Here is a 17,381-nt window from a genome sequence, read left to right as displayed (position 1 = left end):
TTGGCCACCAGGGGATGAGTTATTTTGCAAATTTGATCTGGCCACTCTCCTGCTGTCCTCCAAAACAATGGTCTTCAGAGTGAGGTGTGTAAGATGACTTATTGGTGGTGCAGGAAGAAAATATTAGAATTGTAAAATTTACTTTTTAAACCTAAAATAAAAGAAAGACATTATGCCTTACCAATATTGAATAGAATGATTAACTTGCTCGCTCCTTCAGTCTGTCAGATAGTCATCACCTAAGGAGGAGTGGGAGTTCCACACCTCAGAGGGATTGACAGTGGAGCTCTTTTTCATTCACTCTTCATGCACTGCAGCATATTGCCATTTATCTGTGCTCTGTTAAGTAATTTTATTTGTTATGTTGTCTCCATTCTTACAAAATAGATACATGACTTAAGAAGATTCCTTCGAAGAAACCATAGATTTAAGATAATATTAATAAGTCAATCACAGGAGAACAATAAGAAAATGGCACAGCTGATCCTTCTATTCTTAGTTCAAGCTCTTTGTGAGCCACATTACAGGTTTAAAATCAGTCATCTAATCAGATCTGAAAAGAAATCATCTTCCCAAAGTCAAATTATTGAGAAGACTTGTTTGAAATATGGATGAACCTTACCATAAATATATATATAATGCCTTAAAATGTTAACTAATGATTGAAAAACCAAGAATTAGTTTATTTATTTGTTTCAATATTATGTTTCAATATTATTCACCACTCCAAGTCTGCATAAAATTTAAATATTATAACCATCTTGGGGATTAAGTCCTATTTGGAAAATAAGGCAATAAATGGGAGTGTGTGAAAGTAATAAAAAATTACAACCACAAGATTAAATATTTTCTTCACTTGGAAGAAGTAAGTATGCTATTTTCCAGCACATACACACACACACACACACACACACAACAAACTAATGTAAATATGAAGCTATCGATATTAGCAAGACATCTAAAGTTGATACTTATTTTCTTCCATACTTTTCAGATTTCTCTTTTTAAATATGTTTTATAATGAGCATAACATTAGCACAGTAGTACATGTATAAAAAATAAACATATATTGGGAGTGTAAGCTCAACATTTTAAAACCTTTTTATTGCTATGTAACACATGTAGTCATAATCCAGGTCAGGAAAGAGAACATACCCAACACTCCAGAAGACCTTGCCCTTATGCTTCTCCCAATTACTACCCGTCTCACATCTCCCGAAATAAATGCTATCTTGATTTCTGACAGTAAAGTATATAGTTTTGCCTGTGTTTGTACTTTATAAGAGTGGAATCATAAAGCATATATTCTTTTATGTCTGGTTTCCTTTGCTCCATATTATGTTTGTGAGATTCATCCCTGTTGTATGTAGCTATAGTTCATTATCATTGCTGAATCGTATTTAATTATATGAATATGCCACCATTTACTTGTCCATTCTAATTATGGATGGATATTTGGTTTGTTTCCAGTGTTTGACTGTTACAGACAATGCTGCTCTAATTCCTGTACATATCTCTTGGTGCACGTGTGTACACATTTTTGTTGAGGACAATCATAGGACTAGAATTTCTGGGACATAGGGAATGTGTTTATTCCACTTTAATAGATAATGCCCAATTGTTTTCCATAGTGGTTGTACCATTATATAATCCCATCAGCAGTTCCAAGAGTTCCTGTTGGTCTACATCTTCACCAGCACTAAATATTGTTAGTCTTTTTAATTTAAGTCATTTGGTGAGTGTGTAGTGGTATTTTATTGTGGCTTCAAATTGTATTTTCTTGATTACTAATAAAGTTCACTTTTTTATGTATTTCTTGGCCATTTGGATGTCCTCTTTTGTAAAGTTCCTATTCAATCTCTTGCATATCTTTCTATTGAACTGGGTATCTTTTTCTAATTGATTTGTATGTATTCTTTGTATATTTAGGATATGAGCCCTTTGTCAGTTATATGTTCCAACTACTTTCTCCTACTCTGGCTTGCCTTTTCGCTCTTAATGGTACCTTTTTATGAATAGACATTCTCAATTTTAAGATTGGTCTCACTATCAATCTTTTCCTTTATCAATAGTGATTTCTGTGTCTTGTTTATGTATCTTGTAAAAGCTTTATTTTCTCTTTCACATTTTGATTTACAATCTACCCGGAATTGATTTTTGTATATGCTGTGAGGAAAGGGTCAAGTTTCTTTTTTTTTTCTCCATATAGAGATCCACTTGACCCAGCATTATTTATTGGCATGACTCTTATTCCCCAGATCTCTAAAGTGCCACCTTTGCCCTGCATATGAGTATGTTTATTTTTGGATTCTTTTTTCTTAATTACTATAGTTTCATAATAAGTCTTGATATCTAGTAGAATAAGGGCTGTTACTTTTTTCCCTTTCTCCAAGAGGGTTTAGTTACTCTTGACCCTTTGCATTTTTATATAAACTTTAGAGTGAGCTTATCAAATCTCGTGCACATGTGTGTACATACACACATACATGTACACACACAAACTGTCAGGATTTTTTCATATTACATTAAATTTCCAGATCAGTTTGGGTAAAAGTGGCATATTTTCATTGAGTCTGCAATCCATGAACATGGTATATTTATCTAATGATTTAGGTTTTTAATTTCTCTTAACAACATTTACTAGTTTTATGTGTAGAGGTCTTGAACGTTGTTTATTATTTTTATTACTATGGATTTATTTTTTAGTACTACTGTAAAAATCTTTAAAATTTTTTCTTTTTCTGTTTGCTGCTAGGATGTGGTAATACAGTTGATTTTCTGTATTGACCTATATCCATCAACCTTGCTAAACTCACTGTTAATTCTAACAAGCTATCTATATATTTTTGGGATTTTTACATACATAATCATATTGTCTATGAATGATAGTTTTGTTTCTTCTTTTCTAATCTTTAATTTATTTCTCATCTTATTGAACCGAGTAGGATTGCAGTACAAAATAGAAGTGGTGAGAGGTAGGCACCCTTGTTTTTTTTGTTCCCTGTCTCAAAAGGAAAGCTTTCAATATTTCAACATTAAATATGATGCTGTAGTTTTTTTTCCTTTTTTCTTTTTTTTTTTTTTTTTTGGTATATGCCCATTCCAGTTACTATGGCTACATAAACCCATTAAAAATTGAGTGTCATAAAGCAACCATTTATCATGATCATGGATTCTGTGGATTAGGAATTTAGATAGGGCACACCATGGAATGCTTGTCTTTGCTTTGTGTTGTCTGAGGCCTTGGCTGCAAGATGTAAAGGCAGAGGGAAGGAATCATCTGAAGGCTCATTTACTCATATATGGTTGTGGATGCTGGCTCTTGGCAGGGAGCCTCATTTCCTCTCTACCTGAGTCCTTCCATGTGGTCTCTCCGTGTGTGCTAGTGTGAGCTTCTTCACAGCATGGTGGCTGGTTTCTCCTAAAGCAGGCATTCCCAAAGAGAGAGAAAGCCAGGTAGAAGCTGTATCCTTTTTATAGCCTAGCCTCAGAAGTCATATAAACATCACTTTTGCCATACTCTGCTTGGAGCAGTCACAAGCCCCCAGTCAGATAGAAGAGGAGGGAACATAGACCCTGCTTTTTGGTGAAAGGAGTGTTTGTAAGTCACATTGTAAGAAGAGCAATTGGGATGGCATACATACATACTTACACATACATATTTAGAATCATGTCTAGCTAGAGAGAGAGAGAAGCAAGAAAATACAATCTGCTACAGTGCCTTTTTATCAGATTAAGAATGTTCCCTTCTATTCATAGTATTTAACGTTTTTATTTTAAATAAATATTAAATTTTATGAAATGCTTTTTCTCTGTTGAAATAAACATGATTTTATTTTCTGTTAATGTGATAAATTTCATAGATTATTGCAGTAAATTCAACGTGACTGTGATTTATTATCTTTTTTATATATTATTGCATTTGGTTTGCTAATATTTTCTTCAGGATTTTTGCATCTTTGAAAGCTCCTTGGGGGTAAGGACCATCTCTTACATCACTTTTATATCCTATCATAGACCTGATATAGTGTTGGGCATATGGTAGATGCTTAGAAAATAACCTTTTTTTGGTCTTCAGTCATTTCTTATCCACAATATCAAATCCTTTGCCTACTATGTGTGGGTGATTTTTTTAAAATATGCTTTATCGTGGAAAGCTTAGGAAAGGTTTTCTGAAAATGTAAACAAATCTAACCTCTCATAGGATTCTGATTGAGTAGTTTTCGTATTTTTCCTCAGAAGTGTTGTGTTTCTATTCTTTCTTGTAGGTCTTTATCATTTCTACCAGCTTGAGAACCCTCACTATAAATAAGCAAAGATTTTACTCTCTGAAGCAAGAAGTACCAGGAGATGCCAGATTCTCTAATTTGGGGCTAAATAAAATTTTAAAATTATCTTCCTTATTTTCTTCTTATTCTTCTCTCTGTAGCCATGGAGAAATAGTCATAAAATTAATACACCACCTACTCTGGTTATGGAGAAGACAGTTTCTCAGCCTTATTAATAAAAATTACTTTGTCAATAAAACTGATTCCTGTCCTTTGAGAAGAAATATTTAAAAATTATATATTTTTAAATTGTAAATATGTATTTGCTCATTTTACCAAATCAAACTTTGCACAAAGTAACCCTTGTTAACAGTTTAGTTTGCATCCTTCTACATTAGGGATCGACAAACTATGGCCCTTGTGCCAAATGCCCTGTTTTTGTACATCCTGTGAGCCAAGAATGTTTTTTATGATTTTAAATGGTTGAAAGAAATCAAAAGGATAATATTTCATGATATGTGAAAGTCACATGAAATTCTAATTTCAGTGTCCATAAATGAAGTTTTTTGGGAACATAGCCATGCTCATTTGTAGAGATATTGTGTATGGCTGCATTCGTGTTACAACAGCAGAGTGCAGTAGTTGGGACAGAGATCATTTGACCTGCAAAACCTAAAATATTTACTCTCTGGTCTTTTACAGAAAATTTGCTGACCCCTATTCTACATGAACAGGTTTATTGTGTGCTTGTTCATTTCAAAAACAGGACATAAAATACCCTGGGTATGCAATGGATATGCATTATCTTTTGCTTACTGGCAGCTAGCTTTTTTCACTTATCCACTGCTCATGAATAGCCTTCCACACCACGTTGTTATATACAGATATAATATATTCTTTTAATAGTGCACAATATTCCATATTTAGATAGCATATTTCATTCACCTGATCTCATTTTGATAGCCCTTTAGGTCTGTTTATAATCTCTTCTCTCCCTTCTACATACATTGTTGGGTCAAAGAGTTGTGTGTAATTTTAATTTAAATAGCTATTACCAGATTACTTTTCAGAAAGTTTGTAGCAATTCACAAATGCACCAGTACAACTGCCTATGTCCTAACATGCTGGACACTATTTGCTTTCATTTTTTTTTTATTTTGCCCACACTATATGCTCTCATTTTTTTATTTTGCCCATAAGATCAGTAAAAATTACTTTTAATTTTCAGTCTCCTGCTGACTAATGAGGCTAAGCCATTTGTACTTTGGTCAAGACATGCTTTAAAGGGGCTGAAGTTTAATCATTATCTCAACATTCTGTTTTCTTTTTGATTTTGAAGAGGTTGTAAATGTCAGAAGCCACAAATTGCAAATTTTGCTCTAGCCAGTCATCTTTCCTTTCCTTGCTTACAGGAAGTAACCATTTTTTAGCCTATCCCTATTACAAGAGTACTGTATGAGAGGTGTTGACCTACTTAGCCTAGATCTCTCATGGTGTGTAAAAAACAGTGAGTAACATCTTTGTTTACAAAGGCCATTGCATTTTCATTAATCTTTGGACAATTTGAGTAAATATAGATAATAGTCTCTTAAGCAGTGCTGGCTCTAGGCTATATTATAAAGAAAGTTGAAGTTGTCCTTACAAGTCCAACTTCTCTGTTTTCTCTCCCTCTTTTGTATCCGTATTTAGATGATTCTTGTGCCCTTTTCAAGTACTCGATAATGCCCCAGTGAGCTCTTCTGCCAGTCATTTATACTTTTGAGAAAATATACCTTCTACGGAATTTACAATTTAAATTATGAAATGAAAGTTTCTGTTGCTTATTGAACAGGAGGTTTGTTGTTGTTTTTTGGCAACAGCCTTTTTGAGATATAATTCATATACCATACAATTCACCCGTTTAAAATATACAATTCAGTGTGTTTTAGTGTATTCGCAGAATTGTACAACCTTTACTATAATCAATTTTAGACCATTTTCATCACTCTAAGAAGAAATTTTGAATCCTTGAGCAGTCACTTCCCATTTCTTCTATCTCCCTAGGCAACCATTAATCTGTTTTCTATTACACATTGGCCTGTTCTGGATATTTTATATAAATGGAAGAATCATACAATATGTGGTCTTTTGTGACTGGCTTCTTGAACTTAGCATGTTTTCAAGATTCATCCACGTTATAGCATTTATCAGTACTTCATTCCTTTTTATGGCTGAATAATATTCCATTGTAAGGATATACCACATGAATGAATATCCATTCATCATTCGATGGACATTTGGGTTATTTCCACTTTTTGGCTCTTATGAATAATGCTGCTATGAACATTCATATGCAAGTTTTTGTGTGGACATATGTTTTCATTTCTCTTGAGTATATCTAGGAGGGAATTGCTGAGTAATATGGTAACTCTATGTTTAACTTGTTGAGGAACTGCCAGACTTTTTTCCAAAGTGGCTGCACCATTTACCTTCCTAACAGCAGTGTATGAGGGTTGTTTCTCCACAGCCTCACCAACCCTTATTGTCATTTTGATTATAGCCATCCTAATGGCATCTTACTATGAATTTTTTTGTGTTTTTTTTATTGTGATAAAATATATATAAAATAAAATTAACTGTTTTAACCATTTTTATGGGTACAATTCACAGTGTTGTGCAACCATCACCACTATTCATTTTCCAAAAGTTTTTATCATTCCAAATAAAAACTCTGCTCGTTAAAAAGTAACCACATACCCCTCTCTTCCCAGCCCCTAGTAACCTCTGTTCTACTTTGTGTCTCGATGAATTTGCCTGTTCTAGATACCTCATATATATAAGTGGAATCATACAATATTTGTCTTTCTGTGTCTGGCTTATTTTACTTAGCATAATATTTCCAAGGTTCACCCCAGTTGTAGCATGTATTAGAATTTTATTCCTTTTTAAAGTTGAATAATATTCCATTGTGTGTGTGTATACCACATTTTGTTTATCCACTCATCCGTGGATAGAAGTTTAGGTGGTTTCCATCTTTTGGCTATTGTGAATAATGTTGCTATGAACATTGATGTACCAGTATCTGTTTGAGTCCCTGCTTTCAATTCCTAGAAGTGGAATTGCTGGATCATATGTTTAACTTTTTCAGGAGCCACCAGGATGTTTTGCACAGTGGCTGCATGATTTTGCATTTCCACCAGCAGTGCACAAGGGTTCTAATTTCTCCACATTCTTTCATGTACTTATTGGCGATTTGCATATCTTCCTTGGAGAAATGTCTATTCAAGTCCTTGACCTATTTGTGAGAGTGAGGTTGCTGGATTATAGAGTAATTATACCTTCAAATTTAGTAAATATCAATGGATTATTCTCCCAAGGAGTTTATCAATGTATGCTTCCCTTCAAAATGTATGAAAATCATATGTCAACATTTGGTGTTGCCAGAATTTATAGGTTTTTTTTTTTATTTAATGGATATGAAAAAGTAGCTTGTGATTTTAATTTCTATGTCCCTAATTAATAGTGAGGTTGATCCATCCTCCCTCCTTCCCTACAGATAGAATTTTGCCTATTTGTATCTTTTTCACATTTTTCTTTTAGGTTGATACCTTTTCTTACTGATCTATAGGCAGTCTTTACAAATTTCTCATATGTGTAATAATGTCTTTTTTCCAACTTTTGTGCCTTTAGAAGTTTTTACTTTTTGAAGTGGGAAGAACTGATTTTGAATTTGTGTCCTTGGGATTTAACGTGGTGCCTGACAAATTAGTCACTCAGTAAAATGAATAAATATTTTGTGGAAGTATAAAAATTTATTTTATTTTTAAAGAAATAATGCTACCTAAATTAAATGACAAATGAGTGCTAATGATTTGCACAGTTATGTGTGAATTGTACCTTTATGGTTATCTAATAGTGTATTGGATCTCCCATTGTTAGAATCCTCTAGGCACATTTGCAGGTGGATTAGAAAGATAGCTCTTGCTGGTTTGGGCTTGGTCTGAAAGTCATTTAAAGAGTTAATCTATTAGATCTTCTAGATACACTTCAATTCTGAGATAAAGATGCACGTACGCACATAATTGTCAGCCAGAACATGTGGCCTATGATAGATGGCAGTTGTATAAATATACAATTTTGGTTTGTGGTAGCAGGATCCCACAAAATTTCTCTGAAGTTCAACAAAGGGAATCCCCTCAAAGAGAAAACAGGATTTCCTGGGCCTTACACTGTACTTGTATCCAGTCTTTTTCCACTTTCAGTTTTACATACATATAAAATAGTGTCCTGTCTTATTTTTTAAAGAATTATATCCTGCCTGCTTTCAAAATGTATGTGGAGGGCCGGCCCAGTGGCGCAGCGGTTAAGTGCATGTGCTTGGCTTCGGTGGCCCAGGGTTCACAGGTTCAGATCCCGGCCATGCACCGATGTACTGCTTGTCAAGCTGTGCTGTGGCAGTGTCCCATATAAAGTAGAGGAAGATGGGCACAGATGTTAGCCCAGGGCCAGTCTTCCTCAGCAAAAAAGAGGAGGACTGGCATTGGATGTTAGCTCAGGGCTGATCTTCCTTGCCAAAAAAAAAAAAAAAAAAGTATGTGGGCCTGTTAAGGCTATTCCTTTTACTACCCCTCTCTGACAAAGAAAAACCCTAAACTTGCTCATAGTCCAAGAACTCAGTTTGTGTGACATATTGCAGTACATATGCCCTTTAATTACATACTTTAGGAATGAAATTGATGAGTTTTTTAGATACACCTTGTGGTTGTCAATATATTTTCTCTGAGTCTCTTCCTCTCTCTGCCTCCTCCTTTTGTTTTTTATATAGGCTAATGTATCATGAACTTAAAGCTTATCATTTAAAATTTAAAATTTAATATTTATAATCATATCATTTGGGTTATATCTGTAGTCTTATTTAGAAGTTATGTTTTTGTCTTATGTTTTATAGGGTGGGCTCTCCAATTGCATTGCTTTAAAAAATTCTCGTCAATATTTTTCTTTTAACAGAAAACTAACTTGTTCCAGAGACCAGACTTTCATTCTTTCCTCCCATTAAAAATTGACTAACTTGGGGCTAGCCCGGTGGTGTAGTGGTTAAGTTTGTGCGCTCCACTTTGACGGCCTGGGGTTCGCAGGTGTGAGACCCTGGGTACAGACTGACACACCGCCATCAAACCATGCTGTGGCGGCGTGCCACATAGAAAATAGAGGAGGATGGGCACAGTTGTTAGCTCAGGGCCAATCTTCCTCACCAAAAAAAAAAAATTTGACTAACTTCATTCTTTGGGTCCCACTGTTTTCTGTATATATCTATCAGGGCAACTGTGTGTTATACTTTATTGTGTTTTTTTTTTACATTTCTCTCTCCCCCACTCATCCATGTTTCTTAGGCTTGGAGATCATCTTATTCAAACCCTAACAACGAGTGGCATATAATTAGAAGTTCACTAAATGTTAAAAGTAATTATCAAATAAGTAATATGTATCTTTGTTTTCTTTTGACTCTTTCCTGCTAATTCCAATTTAGTCTTTTTAACTTTCTGATGATGCAATGGAGTTTAGTGAATAAGTAATTGGTAAAATAATGTAGCATCTCTTTCTGCTGATATTTCAGAGACTGTTTCAGTAAATCTTTGACCAATTGATTAGGGACCTGGCCCTACAAATCTTTCTGATGATTAGGAATTAAAGCAATCTAAGTGTGGGTTTACCAGGCCTTTATTTTATTTTATATTTTATTTTTTGTGAGGAAGATTAGCCCTGAGCTAACATCCAATGCCAAATTCTCTTTTTTTTTGTTTTGCTGAGGCAGATTGGCCCTGGGCTAACATCCATGCCCTTTTCCTCTGGTTTATGTGGGACGCTGCCACAGCATGGCTTGACAAGTGGTGCGTCGGTGCACGCCTGGGATCTGAACCTGCGAACCCTGGGCAGCCAAAGCGGAGCACGTGCACTTAACCGCTGTGCCACCGGGCCCGCCCTGCCAGGCCTTTATTTTAGAACCTTAATAATTATTTTAATAATAGCTAACATTTATAAGACTTGCACTATTTTACTCTCATTTTTTAAATGTTCTTTAATGATTTGTCTAATTAAATTTTCTATAATTTTATATGTTAGGTGCTCTTAGCCTCATTTTAAAGATGGAGAAACTGAGGCATGGAGAAGTTAAGAAACTTGCCCAGGGTTATACAGTTAGTAAATGATGAAGCCAGGTAGTCTAAATTCAGCACTATATTCTTAACCACTGTACGCGTATTAAATGAGTTTTCAGTTACACATGAACTTGGTATTCTATGAACAACTTTGTTAACGAAAACTTATATGGTAGAGTATTCCTCTTAAAGCAAGATAGATGCTATATTTTCTACCAAGGGCTGATGATTCACCAGAAGTGTGTGTGAGTGAGAGAGAGAGAGAGAGAATGTTGAGTGAATGATTTTAGGACTAAATACATGTAGAAAGCAATGAGTTTGTCAGAGAAAGCAGGGAGGGGAAAAAAGAGGATTTTTTAAATTAGAAATATAAGCATTTTAGCTCATTGACTTGTAAAAATAAGAGAAAGAAAAGTCTAGTGAAATAAATAAGTCTGTTCAGAGTCCTGGGTTGAGGCCCAGTAGTGCAAAAATATCTAACGTTTTGGTTGGGCTGAATCTCTCAAACTGTGACAGCAATAAGAAAAATATACCTTGTTTTGGGCGTATTGTGGCAGAGAGGGGAGGAGGAGGAAGAAAGGCAGGGAATAGATAGATAGATAATTTTGAAGTTGAGGTACAAGAGAGGAAAGGGGGATATTCATAGAAGGAAGCAGCCAAAAAAGGAAGAAATATTTAGAGCAGTGAGGGATGTAGGGAAGAGATACCTGTCTTTTCTATTATACAGTCAATGGCTAAAATTGTTTCCGCCAGATCCTCCTCCCAGCTGCATGAAACTTTTAATGCGGAGATTCTGTTCTTCTAAAGCAACCCCAGTCCTTTGCATGTCGCTAAGATAATAGGAGTCTCTGTCTCACCCCTTGTTTTATCCTGTCTTTGCTGCTGATTCTAAAGTACGGCCACAATAAATCAACCACTGTTTGGAGAATTACTGCTATATGTGGTGCTTTCCAGGTGTAGAGGAAAATAAAAAAAGAAATAACTTCTCCTTTAGAGGACTTCACAATCTAGTTAGGAATTTAAAATGTGACTTTATTAAAAGATTAACAGTATTCTGTAATGTGATGAGTCAGATGGTATAGACAATTCCACACTTACCACTTGGCTCAAGCTCTTTAACCAGCTTCTCTCAGCAGGTGGCCTTGTTTCCTGCCTCACAGATAGAAATTTAGATATAAAAACAAACATTTGTGCCTGCTTTCATCATCTCCCCTTCATTCTTAGATAAAACCATTGTCCCTTTTCAAGGCTTGTTCTTTGGGCTGTGTTTTCTATTTTAACTCTTCACATGTTCTCTAACACTAGAGAAGGCCATTTTCATTGATTTTTTTTTTAAAATATGGGAGCTTATTTTTTTTTAGTTGAGTTTGAGATATAATTTACATACAGTAAAATTCACCTGTTTTAATTGTAGAGTTTTATGAATTTTGAAAATGCATGTAGTCGTGTAACCACCACAATTAAGATATTGAACGTTAATATCACCCAAAAAAGTTCCTTCATGCCCATTGCAGCCGCTTTCCCCCCAACCTCCCAAGCCCTGATAACCATTGATCTATTTTCTGTCCTTATCGTTTTGCTTTTTCTAGAATGTCAAAGAATTGAATCATGAAGTATGTGACTATCTGTGTATGGTTTCTTTTACTTATCATGATGCTTTTAAGATTTATCTGTGTTGTTGCATGTATCAGTAGCTTATTCCTTTTTGTTACTGAGTAATGTTCCAATATAGAGATGTGCCACAGTTTATTCATTTGGATTGTTTCCGGTTTTGTGCTGTTTTGAATAAAACTGCTAGGAACATTCATGCATTAAAAAAAGGGCTGCATGCCTTCTCATGTTAATACAAATACTTTGTCATTGGTTCCTTCCCCGAACTCTGTAAATACACTACTCTTCCATCTTGAACAGAAACATCATCAGCCTTGCACAACCCACTCCCCATCTCTCATCCCGTTTATTCACCCATTCCATCTTCAACCCAATTCCCTAAAAGACTTCTTTACCTCCCAGTCGCAGTTCAGGGCGTTGCAGGCATGTTTCTGTCCCCATTACTCCACTGAAACTTCTCTGGTAACGGTTCTCTAGGAATTGCCAAATCCACTGGACCATTTTCAGTTCTTATCTTTTGATATCTGTACAGTCTTTGAAATTATGTCTCTTTGCCTGAGTCTGTGACTACCTTTCTGACAGTTTTTATTCTGTATTCTCTGCAGGTTCCTTTTCTTCTGGCTGCCCTTAAAATAACCTTGGCCCTATTCTCTTCTCACTCTGAATCATCAATTCACATGTCTCAGCTGTCAATTATAGCCTCAGCTGTCAATTATATCCTACAGTTTCCAACTGTACTTCTCTAGTTAAGGCCTCTATCTTAAGCCCAAGACCTAGTTATACTTTTGTTACAGTGACCTCAAACTCAGCAGGTGCAAAACTGCTCATCATTCTACTTCCGTATTCTCCACCTTGTTTCTTTTCCTTTATTCCCTGTGTCAGTAAATGTTACCTAACCGTTTACTCAGTCATTCAAATAGAAACATAGGGATCCTCCTACTTTTCTTCCCCTCATCTAATCAGTGACCATGTTCCATCAATTCTGTGTCTTGAGTAGCATCTCTTAAATCTGTCCTTTCATTTCTGATTTCTAGTAAGTAAACTTCTGGTATAAAATTGTTTCTGAATCTCATCAGCATCTTGAAAGATTTCTCTATATGGCCATGCTTCACATAACAATGGGGATACTTTCTGAGAAATGTACTGTTAGGCAATTTCATTGTTGTGCAAACATCTTAGAGTGTACTTACATAAACCTAGATGGTATAGCTTACTAAACCCACCTAGGCTACCTGGTACTAATCTTACGGGACAACTGTTGTATATGTGGTCCATTGTTGAGTGAAACATCGTTATGTGGCGCATGACTGTATAGTAGTACTCAAATGCTTGAATGAATGAATAGGCCTTTTGGAAAAGATACTTGACTGTAATAGTAAAGAGAGAAGATGATTCTTGAGCATAGAAACTAAGTTGAGATCAGGAACTATACACTTTCTGGCCTGAAATAAGATTTTGATTGGAGAAGAAAGGAATGCCCAAGGTGTATAATCTACAAATTAGTAATCTACAATCTACAAATGGAAGGTGGTGAAAAGAAGCCCCATATATTGTGATGTATAAGAGAAAGGTTTTGTTATGTACTAGTTAGAAAGCACTTGATTACAGAACTTAACAGCCCTTCTAACCTTAGGAAGCTGTGAGCAATCATTTAATTGGGCTACATTTATTGTAGAGAAGAGTAGTTGACACTTGAATTATAAAGCTACAGTCTTACATTTGTCTCGTAATTGAAGAGAAATATAATAACATATAATCTGCTTCAGAGCCTCCAGTCAATAGCAAGAATTTGAACTCCTTCCTCATCTGTGCCTGGCATGCCACATTTCTTTTGTATTATTATATTTCCCATTCTGTCTGCTTTTATTCTACCTATGTGGTCTTTCCTAAATGTCCTTTGTTTCAAACACATTGCACACTCCCCAGCTTACTTAGCTCCTGTTAATCTTTTAAGCAGCTCGTATACTTTGATGAGTCTGTACCAGGTATTAAGCAAAAGAGAAGTACTTTCCTGAGTCTCACTTGAGGAAACACTCTTTTAATGGTTCCCCCTTTTTTCCATGAAGGCTTCTTTTTGTAAATATTCATCTGGATCATTTTGCTTCATTCATCTGTCTTTTATCAGCTTTGCTATTAGTTTATTCTTATCTCAATCTTTGTAGTGCAGCTCTTAATGTTCAGTTTGGTTTAGGTTTCATCCATTTCAACAATATTTTTTTGGTACGTGTGTGTTTATATCAGTCATGTTGTTTCTGTTTTACTTTGGGTTGGTTTAAATCTGCTATTCTCAATTATAAATATAACGCTTAAAAGCAACAAATCGATGAGATAACCCACCAATAGCTTTGTTTTGACACTTATCTGTGAATTTGTTCTTTGATTAGCTTTAGAAGTAGTTATCAAAAGAATAAATATGTGGTACATTCATTAACTTTCACCTGGTTTTATATGGTTTTGTAAGACAGACTAAAGATATTTATAATTTCAGTTCCCTCATACATTTACGTTATTGTAAGCATGAATGGTTTAAAATTGGAATATCTGACCAGTTGTAGATTGTTTACTATTATTGTAGGTTACTTTCTAGTGCAGTTGTATTATTTTTAAATAATTTGGAAAATTAAGAAAAATGACTATTCTCATCGTTAATTATGTTCATTATCTTACTTTAGTGAAATGATTATAATAAGCCAGCCATGTTAGTCTAACGCTTAGGTTTTAAAAACCAATGAAAAGTGATAATTCTTTTAGTTTCTTTACAGTTCATGTGGATTTCATTTTAAACAAAAGCAAAAGGAAAAAGGAAATGTGACTTGCCACTTTGCACACACATTGTTTATTTTATTTCCTAGTAGAAAAAATACTGACCTTGGGGGCTTTAACTCTGTTATTTATACAAGCTATATAGTATGTTTTGTGTTTCAGTTTCAGAAGGCAAAAATTGTGTTTTGTATTTGAAGCAATTGTACTTTACTCTTAACCAATTAAAAGATCAGAAAAATAGTGCCCAAGGGCAACCAAATTATTGTAGTGAATATTCACATGCTGCGTTAATTCATGTGTTTCTGCCTATGCCTGGAGTTTAGCCACTCCCCAAAGCAGCCCAAGTTTTTTGTCTGTATCCTACCCCTTTTGCCTGCGTGCTCTGTTTGCTTGCTCTCCTTCAGTTTCTTTGTCTCTTTTTATAAATAAGTAGAAAACTTTTCTTTAGTTCAGAGAGCAAAGGGGCAGGAGAAGAGCTATCTTAGGAAGATTTTATTTGTGCCAACATAGAAGAGCTTTGTGGTAGGCCATCTGGACCGGGAGGATTTCCTCAGAATGTGAAGTATGTTGTGAGATTTAGAGAGCTGGGATTTGCTCTGGAACTATCTGGGAAGGCAGCAGGAAATGTAGACAGAACTGGTTTGTATTGCTTGTAACGTAGGTGGCAAGAATGGAAGACAGCTTGCCTGGTCTCGCTTCAGCGTGTGGTTCCTCCACACTTATGAACAACTGCACTGGTAACGTATCTTTCCTTTCCTAGAAATTCAAACCTGTCGCACAAACTTGACTGCTTGTGACAAAAGAAGTCTGAGGATTTGGGAATGAATCTAGATTCTTTCCTTTTTTTTTATTTTCTCCTCCCTTTATGTGTCAATAATGGCATAAAGATTTGCCTATATACTTTTATAAAGTATTTAAGGCTGTACTCACTGTATAAACAAATATATTCCTGTTGTGAGGGCGGAGTGGGCTTTGCTCAACTTGTTCTTTCCCTGCCCTCCCCCCCTCAAAAAGATGGTCATTATATTATTCTTGAGAGAAAACAATTAAAACAGCGGCTTTTAATGGAAAACAATCAAAAAGTGCCTCTTAAATAATAGCAAATCAGAAATTGTGTAATTAAGTTTGACATTTGCTTCTGTGAAGTCTAACCAAAAAACTTCATCAAAATCAGAATTATCTGAATATCTGTTTTTAATTCTGTGTTAAATTAAGAAAGACTGAAAAAAGACCATTTTAATTGTGAGTGAATCCTGGTGATAGGAGGAGGTAAAGTCCCTCCTGGGAACCAGCCATCATGCTCAGAGTACTCTAGCAAAAATAGTTTTTTGGTTTTTTACTTAACACGATTTCGCTTTTAATTCATGCTAGTAGATGAATTTTTAGTAAACTATCTTACAGGGAAAAAACAGTTTTTAAAAATAGAAAGTAAGTCAACAGCGTTATTTGTATCATTTCATTGACTCCAGAAGTGAGATAGTCTTATTTTTATATAATCATATTGCTAACTGGAGGTAAGTAATGTTGTCATTTACTAAAGAAATAAAATATCCAAACTTTAACAGTTAAAATACCTTATTTAAGTAAAACTTCTTTGAGAGAAAAATTTGATTTTTGGAAGTAGACTATTAAGATAAATAGGAAACATTAATTTCTGTATAAATATAAATATATCTTCATATGAGCTGCTGTGTTTTTATGAGTATATTTTCTTATGGTTTATTTCCAAAAATAAATTTTAACTGTTGTAGAATACATCGTCCATGACTTCTTGATATAATACTTAAATATTTCTGTCTTTATGTGACCATATTTGAAGACGACCAATTCCATATTAGAACAAAATAAGAAAATCATTTAAGGTGCTAAATGCTTTCTGATAAGAATTTACTAATGTGACACATCAGCTGTAATTTTGTTTTGTGTTTTGAAGAAATAATGTTTACAGGCCAGATCTTCCTTTGGCTGTATTGTATTGATTTTTGTCTCTTTTGTTAGCCTGAGAATATTCCTGTTGAACATCATGATACTTATATTTATACTTTTACAGAAATGCTCTCATTCACAAATTCACAAAAATCTGCAAATTAACCAAACTTATATTGAAAATGTGGGTGTGTTACTAAATAGGTTTACATCACAGCCTGAATTAGCTTCACTTTTTTTAATGAGAAAATAATTTAAATTTTGTTTACACAAAGAATTTTTTTGTTGTTGAAAATTCATCAAAAAGAGTATAAGGAAGCAAAAATCCTCTGAAATCCCACTTCCCAGAGAATCTCCAGTCTCTGTCTATATCTGTGTATGTATGCCTGTGCGTATACAGTTCTACAGATAGAATACACTATAAATTTATAGTTGCCCTGCAAATTTTTCTCTCTCTGTGGTGTGTTGTCACTCCTACTAAACTTACTTGTCTGTTTATAAATATATATCATCCTTTTTAAGAGCTACATAGTATGCCATAGTACAACCATTTATTTGATAAGTTGCCTGTTGACAGTCCTTTAGGCTAGTGCGGTTTTTTTTTTTTTAACTATAAACCGTGTATTGTTACTGTTTTCTCATGGTCCCTCACCCATATTAGCTCCTCTAATCTTCTGCC

At 34.7% G+C, this 17,381-nt stretch overlaps 1 protein-coding gene across 8 annotated transcripts in view; it reads left to right on the top strand.

The window, feature by feature from the left end:
• EML4 (EMAP like 4) overlaps positions 1-17,381 on the top strand; it is a 159,698-nt gene that overhangs the window by 43,139 nt on the left and 99,178 nt on the right. The window contains exon 1 of one of the 8 annotated variants that reach the window (XM_014792330.2): positions 15,118-15,513. The exons of the other annotated variants lie outside the window; for them this stretch is intronic. Coding sequence (XP_014647816.1) covers positions 15,447-15,513 — 67 coding nt within the window. The 5' untranslated portion in view covers positions 15,118-15,446. Of the gene's footprint in view, positions 1-15,117; positions 15,514-17,381 lie in introns of those variants that run through there. 8 annotated transcript variants of the gene reach the window in all.

The sequence above is a fragment of the Ceratotherium simum genome, chromosome 11, assembly GCF_057802395.1.
Source record: "Ceratotherium simum simum isolate JZ-2026a chromosome 11, ASM5780239v1, whole genome shotgun sequence".
Taxonomy (NCBI): domain Eukaryota; kingdom Metazoa; phylum Chordata; class Mammalia; order Perissodactyla; family Rhinocerotidae; genus Ceratotherium; species Ceratotherium simum.
Note: the sequence above shows the minus strand (reverse complement) of the source record. Positions and strands in the feature narration are given on the sequence as shown.